This window comes from Camellia sinensis, chromosome 5, assembly GCF_055761805.1.
Source record: "Camellia sinensis isolate YWXY chromosome 5, ASM5576180v1, whole genome shotgun sequence".
In the NCBI taxonomy this organism is placed as follows: Eukaryota; Viridiplantae; Streptophyta; class Magnoliopsida; order Ericales; family Theaceae; genus Camellia; species Camellia sinensis.
Window position 1 is genome coordinate 204,406,398 of NC_138965.1, and position 9,386 is coordinate 204,415,783.

Consider the following 9,386-nt stretch of genomic DNA (forward strand, 5'->3'; position numbering starts at 1 on the left):
CCACGATTGCTATAACTTTTTGGGGGTCAACCGCGATGCCATCTTTGTTAATGACGTGACCGAGAAAGTGTACACTAGTGATCCAGAATTCGTATTTCTTCAACTTGGCGTAGAGTTTATGATCACGTAGTGTTTGTAGAACCATTCGCAAGTGCCACTCATGAGTTTCTGGTGACTTGGAGTATATGAGGATGTCGTCAATGAAGACGATGACGAACTCATCAAGATAGGGTTTGAACACTCTATTCATGAGGTCCATGAAGGCTGCTGGGGCATTTGTGACGCCAAAAGGCATGACGAGAAATTCGTAGTGCCCGTAACGGGTTCTGAAGGCAGTCTTTTCAATGCTTTCCGTTATAACTTTTAGCTGATGGTAGCCAGAACGTAAGTCAATTTTGGAAAATACTTGCGCGCCTTGAAGTTGATCGAACAAGTCATCAATTCACGGCAGAGGGTATCGATTCTTGATGGTAACCTTATTCAGCTCCCGGTAATCGATACATAATCTCATTGTGCCATCCTTTTTCTTCACGAACAATACTGAAGCTCTCTAGGGTGAGGCACTAGGCTGAATGAAACCTTTGTCCAAGAGTTCCTAGAGTTGAGTCTTCAGCTCTTTCAATTCTGTCATCGACATACGGTAGAGAGCTTTTGATATAGGCTGCGTGCCAGGTTGGGTTTCAATGGTGAATTCGATTTCCCGATCAACTGGAATACCGGGTAGATCTTCAAGAAAGACATTCGGGAATTCTTGACCTACGGGAATTGCATTAACGGTGGGGGCCTCTTTTTGTGTATCAATCACATAACAAATATAACTACCACAACCCTTTCTTAGAAGTCGTTGGGCCGCCATGGAGGATATAATACACGAAGGGTTAAAAACTTTAGTCCCATCAAAGACAAGTTCGGGTTGGTTTGGTAACTTGAGGGAGACCTTTTTGGCTTTACAATCGATAGAGGCGTGGTTGGCAGCCAGCCAATCCATACCTAAGATTACATCAAAGTTTCCAATGCGGAGGGGAATCAAGTCTACATATAAGGTTTTGCCTTGTAGGAATATAGCACAGGATTTGTACACATTAGTACTACAGGCAGGCATACCAGAAGGAAAAGACACAGACAATGTATATCCTAATGGTTCAGGTGTTGATGTCAACTTGGCAGCAAAGTGTGGTGCAACAAAAGAATGAGTTAACCCAGAGTCAATAAGGACATGAGCTAAAAGACCACAGACAGAAAGTGTACCTGACACAACATTTTTGGTAACTTCCGATTTTCCAGGTACCAAGGCGAAAGCTCGACCTTGGCAGTTTTGATCCTTCTTTTCTCCTCTCGGTCCCGCGGTTGTCCTGACTCGACCAGAGGGGTTGGCTGTAGGGTTAACCATCTTTGGACAATCCCTTAGCAAGTGGCCAAACTGTCCGCATCTAAAACATGCTCCCGTGTCCCGATGGCATTGTCCCCAATGAGTCCTCCCACAAGTGGGGCAAGTTGGAATAGTGCCACCTCGGGGGTTGGTCAGACCTTGGTGGCCGGAGCTGGTTGTGCCCATGCTCACCTTTTTATGAGGTGCAACACCGGGTCTTCTGTTATCCCTTTCCCAGAATCGCTTCTTAAAGTTTGGTTCTCCGGAACGTGAGACTTTAATTCCCTTTTCTGCTATGTACGCCCGGTCCACCACTTCTGCATAGGTTAGCAATTTCAAGACCTTAAGTCTGTCTTTTATTCCAGCATCCAATCCTGCTTCAAATTTTCTTGCTTTTCGAGTTTCAGTGGGGATGACGTATGTTGCAAGCCGAGCGAGTTGTGTGAACTTGCTCTCATATTCGGCCACCGTCATGGTTCCTTGCTTAAGATGTATGAATTTGGATGCCTTCTGTTCCCGCAATGAATCTGGAAAGTATTTTTTGTAGAATACTTCCAAGAATCTCGCCCAAGTCATAATTTCTTCTTTTGCTAGAGTGAGAAGCCACCATTCTTGTGCATTGTCTTTGAAAGTGAAAGTGGCGAAAGTTACCTTTTGTCTCTCGGTGCAGAGTAGGGCACGAAAAATCTTTGCCATGTCTTTAACCCAAGCGTCTGCTATCATTGGGTCTGGGCTGCCGGTAAATGTGGTGGGTTTCAGGTCCTGGAACTGTTTTATGGTAACCGGCCCTTCTCGCCGTTCCGGCGTCCCATTGTTGATGTTAGTTTGTAAAGCTTGCAAAAAGCTAGTAACCACTCTTTCCATTACACTTTCCATCGATTCAGTGCCACTAACTGATGACTCACTTCCATTACCATTAGCCATTCTACAAGTAATAAACGAGGCATTATATTCTCAACGCAATATATATATATATATATATATGTATATATGTAGCACAATACATATGTAGTACACTTTATATTTATATAAACTGCCAACATTACACATTTTTATTTATTTATATATTTTTTTCAATTCGCATTACATTAGTCAGAATATGTTAGTGTCCCATCCCTGCAGTAAACAAAACAAAAGTCAACAAAAGGGGATTAGAACATATCAAGATCAGTATACAAAAGATTTTCTACTATCCAGATCTAGAGTGGTGGGTCATATGGGCCGAAAACCAGGGGAAATAGTACTGCATAAAAAGCTCAAACTCCCACCCCAACTGGACTACACCAAAACACATCCATGCTACCTGGACCGTGAAAATGGGGATAGACCGTATATGACCCACAAATACTCGATCGACAATCCAAACAGGTGTCTCAACATATGACAGATCATTTTCGAAGTCAACATTTGGAATATTAATGATCTCCAGTGGGTTAGGGACTGTGGTGACAATATAATCCTCGGGGTACACGTTTCCCCTCCTGGCTGCAAACTCTGGGGGTAGAGGGCTTATAATATAATGCAGGCGGTCGTGACTCGGGGTGACGCCAAGGACGCGAGATGGTCCGAGAAAACGTCTGCGTGTATGGGCAAGGTTGTGCCTCCATAATAAGTGTGGGACGTCGGTAGGGTCAACCTGGATATAAATGGGCAGACCCATCAACCGGCCAAGGCCTGGGTGCAATTCCCTGACTATTTCCTCAGAATCTACCCAACCCTCAGGTGAGGCAGGGGCAAGGGCAGGGTGTTCAGCTAAGATTTCATCTAAATTGATGGCCTGGGGGTCATTCCAAAAAGCATCATCAAGGTAAATCTCTGACATCCCTACAGCACCAGAATAAACGTAAGATTTTACACAGGAAAACTATCGTCACAGGTAAAAATTTATTATTACTATTTTTTTTTATTTTACTATATATATATATATATATATATTTTCTCTTAGCTATATGATTATTATTATTTTTTTAGGATTTATTTATATATTTATATATTTATTTATATATATATTTTTTAAAACTGTTGCTCTGATACCACCTTTGTCACGACCCAATCCCAGGAGCTTAGAGTTGGAATCGTGACTTACTAACTTATTCTTATTCGTAGCAAATTAAGATGCGCAAGTGGAAATAAAAATAATTAAATAAAAATTTTACGAAATTTTACTATTTAAGAATGATGAAATACATTTCTAACGCTTTCATTATTTTATTATTTAGTGACCAGTCCCGAATAGAAACAAAAGGGAGCGAAAATATAAAAAAAAAAGAAAGATAAAATAGTGATTCAATATCAGTCCATGTGCAGGTTCCATTTTGTTGGGTTATGGGTTTCCTTTACACCTCGTCACCTGAAAGGGTAACAACTATAAGCACACAGTAGAGTGAAAAATATTATGCCAAGAGTGTAGGGAATACAAAATAACCATGGATAATTAGGTAGGCTAAAATATTTGCATAATTTAATTTAAAATGACAGTTTATTTAAAAGTGGCAGAATACAGAAATCATGTAATAAATAATCATAACCACAGTATAAAACAGAACAAAACAGAGGTCACAAAAGTGACAGCCAGAATAGAGATCAATGGATCCATGACAAACAGAGGATCACAAAGTGGTCAAACAGAAGCCAATGGTTATTTAAGTCCCCCAAGACGTGGGACTCCCGTGGTGGTACTTACAAAACATAATTATTTATAAGGTTATAATCAAATATATACTAAAATTTAAACAAACATATCCATGGATTTCCTTTTTAAGTAAATAGAGTTTAGAAAGTAACCCACGTAACTGAAATATTTATAAACATAACTTTTATTTATATAACTTAATAAATATAACTTGTATAAAATAAGCTATGGTAACTCAAAACATTCGTAAAATATATAATGGTAAAGCAAGGTATAATGTAACTCACCTTAATTATAATCCTTAGCCTTACTTTACTATCAGAACTTCCCTACTATCAACTCTTCACTCTCACTTACGTACCTCTCTCTCTCGGCTTCCACCCTTTTGTTCTTTCGTTTTTTTCCTTTAGTAGTTCATCACACCCTTGCCCCCTTTTTATACTGTGAGCCAAGCCTCACTTGGAGTGCCACGTACCCCCCCTCTCTTAGCAGGCATAATGAGGCTAGAGGTAGAGTTCTTAATTGCAAATTTAAGATGAGATTTGAGATAAGTATAAATCTTATACTTGGGCCTTGTTACATACTTGGGCCTTTTTTTTTTTTTGGGCCGAAGCTTACAATCCTTGCTGGGCAACTAGCTTATTTCTTTGTATTCATTTATTATTATTTATTACTATCTTTAGGTTGACCCAATTAATTTACAATTCCATAAATGTGTTAATTTTCACCCAAATAATAATTCTCAATTAATCCTATAATCCAATGCCAAATTAGATTTATATATTTATTTATTTAATACCCTATCATCACAAGCAACCATAATTATATATAATTCTAAATTATATATATAATTCTAACTATTTATGTGATACTTAATTAAACGTTCGGGGTGTCACAAAGGTACATCTAAAAAAGTAAAACAATTGCTTAAAATTTAAAAAATATTTATTAAAAATAAAAAAACACGAAAAACAAAAAATAAAAAACTCAAATTTCTAAAAACTGAAATCAAACATACTGATTAGTTTTACACTTTTAACATAATTATACAAATCGTTTTTAAGATTTTAACTTACATAATAGTTAGTCTATTTTTTATGAGTAATTATCGGCTTAGTCTTAGTGATAGGAGATCAATATAATTATGTAAAAAAATATAAAATTTATTATATTTTCTTCAAATTTTAAAAAAAGAAAAAAGGAATGTAATTGTTGGCTGTATAAATTGTATAAGCCAATCACGATTCAACACGTGGTATGAGAAGAGCAATTTGGGAAGGCAATATAAATCGCCAACCATAGTCAGACACGTGTCAAATAATGGGTCTGCATAACACTGGAATGATCAAGGGATATAAGATGATGTGGCCTAACAGTTACTCATAAGATTTAAATTCAAAATCAGGAGGGAAGCCTAGCTGCAGACATAGCATAGTGGAGCTAAGTGTAAGGAAGCATGATCAACGATTATGGAGGAATGCTTTGACGGTTAGAGGCTCATTTCGACAGTTATCATTGAGAAGTATAAATAGCAGAGAAGGCCCCAGAAAGAAGCCTCAAGATTTAGATCCAGAAACCAGTTTTATCTACTTTATTTTTTTTTTCCAGTTTTTACATTTCTTGTGCTTTACATTTCTGTACTTCAAATTCTTGTATTGCACTTTATTTATACGAGTAGTTTCAAGTAGCTTGTTGCTGTAAACCTCTACGATGCTGGATCAGATCATTGTAAGTTTTTCATTTTTACTTAATAAAATGCTGCAATTGTTCTTCATTTAATTACTGTTTACTAAATTCTCTTAAACAAGCCACTAGTAAAAGTCCTCTTCATTGAGGCTGAAAGAACAGAAACACAATCGTCTGATAATTAGTTAGCAATTAATCTTTTGTAAGGACTGATTGATCCTTGCTGGCACACTTTTTATTACAATATTAACCTTCGAATGCCAAAAAAGCCAACAGATATTTTTTGGCACGCCCAATGGGACTAATTGAAATGGCTAGATGTAGGAGACAAGAATAAAATGAATGCTTGGATGAAAGTGTGGAATGAGAGGTAGAAATACCTAATCCAGAGGATAATGTGATAGCACATCTTGTGGAAGTACCTATCTTATCAGAACCTATAGTCAAACAGACCAGCACTTCGGCGCAAGTTCCACATGTTCAAAATATTGGACGAGGCCATGGAGTTGGACTATCCACTATTTCATTTACTTAGTCAATGAATCCATGTGGAGGCCTAGTAGATGCCATGGGACAGCAGTTAATGAACACAATGGAAAGATGGGCAATATCATTTTATGGATCAGATGAATACCCATCAACCAACTAACACAAAGCATATAGAGGAAATTTCAAATGTCCTTCAGCAAAAATTGGCTAGAGATAAACAGCCTATGCAAAATAATAGACATACTAATGGTCAGACTAGTAATCAAAATTATGAAAGACCATCACCTCAGTCTTGGTATGAGCCTCTTTCGAGGCCTATGACAAATCAAAATGCCTCATTACTTAACAGTGAAAATCATACAAATTGGTGGATCTGTGCCAACATAAGAAAATGGCATAAGGATGCTTCCAAATCCCATGTTCGAAGCCATACCTGGCACAAGAGGGTTCACTAATCCTCTATTCAAATTTGTACCCGGGGGGTTAGAAGGGTTTCTTGCGACTGGAAGAGACACAACACCTATTCCAGCACCTTTTGCAAGTCCTTTCGCAAGACAGGCTCAGAGAGGTCAACCATACCCTCAACAGCAGCCAGTACCATGGGGACAACCAGTCCCAAATATACCTCCTTATGGACCAAGAGGACCTCAGACACAAGGTTGTCCACCAAATCTTGTGTTTGTTCCTCTAGTGGTGGTTCAACAAGAACAAAATATGGTTCCTAGGGACCAAATTACTGATACTGTTAAAGAAATGTGTGGACCTATGGCTCGGGGAGTTTAAACTCCTGTGCACAGGAAACCATATCCAGAAGATAGGGTACATGAATACCCAAGAGGGTTTAGAATACCAGACTTTGCTCTTTTTTATGGGAATGGAAACCAATAAACGATAGAACATATTGTTAGGTTCGCTGCCCAGTGTGGTGAATTTGCCAATAATGATTACATGAAGTTAGGACTTTTCCCAAATTCTCTAACTGGGGCTGCTTTTGTATGGTATATTAACCTTACTCCTGGCTCTAGCCAAACTTGGCAACAAATGGAGGAGGCATTTCATACCCAATTCTTCCAAACGGAACCAGAAGTTTCTATGACAGATTTGGCAAGGTTGAGTCAAAGACCTGACGAGAAGGTTTGCCAGATTCAAAAGGGCACGAAACAAGTGTAGGATCATGATACCAGGGTTTGAATTTATTTAATTGGCTCAAAATGGTTTAGAGTTTAGGCTTCGAAAGAAGTTTGGCTCAACTGAGTTTCAAGACTTAGTGGAATTAACTTATAAGGTGTCTAGATATGAATCATTACTTGAGGAAGAACAAGATCGAAGTAATACATCATACAAGACGTATTATAGAGATTCTAATTATGAGATTGATGTAGCAGAAATAATAGGAAAAGAGCATGTGATATGTGAGGCGTTAATTCATAAAGACACTATAATAGACCAGCAGTTTAAAAAGAAAGACCTTCATAGGAAATATTTTTTTGATTTAACAAAGGTAGATGATATTTTTGATCATTTGCTTACAGCTAATTTCCTAAAGTTGCCAAAAGGAGTCAAAATTCCTTCTCCAGAAGAACTTAAAGGAAAAATGTATTATAAATGGCACAATTCTTGATCTCACTCAACTAAAAACTGTATCAATTTTCGGGACATGATCCAAGAACAGATTTGGAAAGGGAGTCTCAAATTCCCAACTAAAGCAGAGAAAGCTATGGGGATTGACACTAATCCATTTCCAGAAATTAGAGAAGTTACGGCCAATGTTATTGTGCCAGACTTCTAGAACTTATTCTTAAAAGAATTGGAAGAGGTTAATGTACAGATGCATGTTGCCAATCAGACTACTATCAAGAAAGATGCTAGAAGTTCACCAGCGAATAGGCAGGGCTTTGCAAACCAAAGGGAAGACTCTGATGAGAAGGCACTGGATGATGACTCTTTAAAGCCAACTGTCATGCAAAGAATGTGTCCCAGATGCAGGTTGAGCTACAAATGGTTGAAATGGCTCCCGATTGATGGGAGGCAGTATTACAAGGATGTGTAGAGATGCCCTAAACCAACTAGTGCCTATAATAAAAGGCCATACCCAACTGGTCATAGACAACAACCATTCTTGGCTGGGCTAACAACCATTAGAGTGCACTCCAAAGGCAAGAGACCTCTAAATGAGTTCAAACCACCCAACTATTACAGAATTGAGGACAATTATCCTAAGAGGAGACTTGAAGTGAGCTCAAGTTATGGGATCAAAGCCAGAGATTGGCCTCCTAGACCAGCCTCACACAAGATGGAAAGTGGCCACCCTCATGGAAGGCCTAAATTAGGCCTAAGACAAGGGGGTAGGGCCAAGCAGTGGTCTCTACAGGCGGCTTCGAAACTGGCTTTGAAGGTAGAAGGAGACAGTTCAACAACTGAATTAGTGGGTTCATGGGTGTCTGGGGTTCCAGATTGGTTTGTCATGCAGAGCAAGCCTAAGGAAATACCTACCCAGAGAAGTGTTGTTGGAGACTAGGGTAGGATGGTTAAACCTTCCTTGGTGGCTTCAAATAATTGGGTGTTACTAAAACATCCAAAAATAAAGGAACCAAATATGGTCCTAGTAATTTATAGGTCCCAAAGGAGGAAGATCTAGTAAAGGTACACTCAGTACCAAAAGGATCCAAAGGAAAGTGGGAAAAGTTCTTCATTGGCCCAGCCAAAAGGCTAGACAGAGAGAAGAAAAAGTTCCAAGTTGGATCATAGTCCAAAATCGACTCCTCAGGATAAAATGAGTTATAGCAAAGAGCAATTGGCTAAAGTTCACTCTGAACTGAAAGCCAAAGAAAGATCCAGTTTGGCAGGTCTCGAAAAGGCTTTGATGGGAAGCAACAACGAGGCAAAGGGAGAAGTTGACCTAGACCAAAAGAAAGAGATGATTGAAGAGGAAATGTTTGAAACCTTCATGGATGAACAGACATTTTTTGTCAAAAAACTAGTAGGAACAGGCCATTCAAAGGAAGTCACTAGCACTGAAGTTCCAGAGTGTAGCATGGAGGATGCTTCTAAGGTAATTGAAAAAGTTAGCCTGGAAAAGAAACAAGAGCAGCCGACAGTTCAGTTTGGTTCATTTCCTCCAGTGTCAGTGAATATGGTGCACATATTGCCACAAGAGTTCCAGGCTGATGATGGAAACCAAGAAGGACAGGAGATTGACCCTATTCCAGT

General features: G+C 38.8%; 1 protein-coding gene across 1 annotated transcript; it reads right to left on the reverse strand.

The window, feature by feature from the left end:
• Positions 1-595: 595 nt before the first annotated feature.
• Positions 596-2,293, reverse strand: LOC145792035 (uncharacterized). The gene is made up of 2 exons (XM_082872516.1): positions 991-2,293; positions 596-786 (listed from the first exon to the last, which is right to left on the reverse strand). Exons 1-2 carry the CDS (start codon positions 2,291-2,293, stop codon positions 596-598), a joined length of 1,494 nt encoding a protein of 497 aa, XP_082728642.1.
• Between the last annotated feature and the right edge of the window lie 7,093 nt (positions 2,294-9,386).

Excerpts from the sequence above, each read along its gene's own strand:
- LOC145792035 (XM_082872516.1), bottom strand. The coding sequence starts at position 2,293 with ATGGCTAATGGTAATGGAAGTGAGTCATCAGTTAGTGGCACTGAATCG. Across the intron at positions 787-990 it reads AAACTTTGATGTAATCTTAG|AGGCCCCCACCGTTAATGCA; the intron begins GTATGGATTGGC and ends ATACACAAAAAG.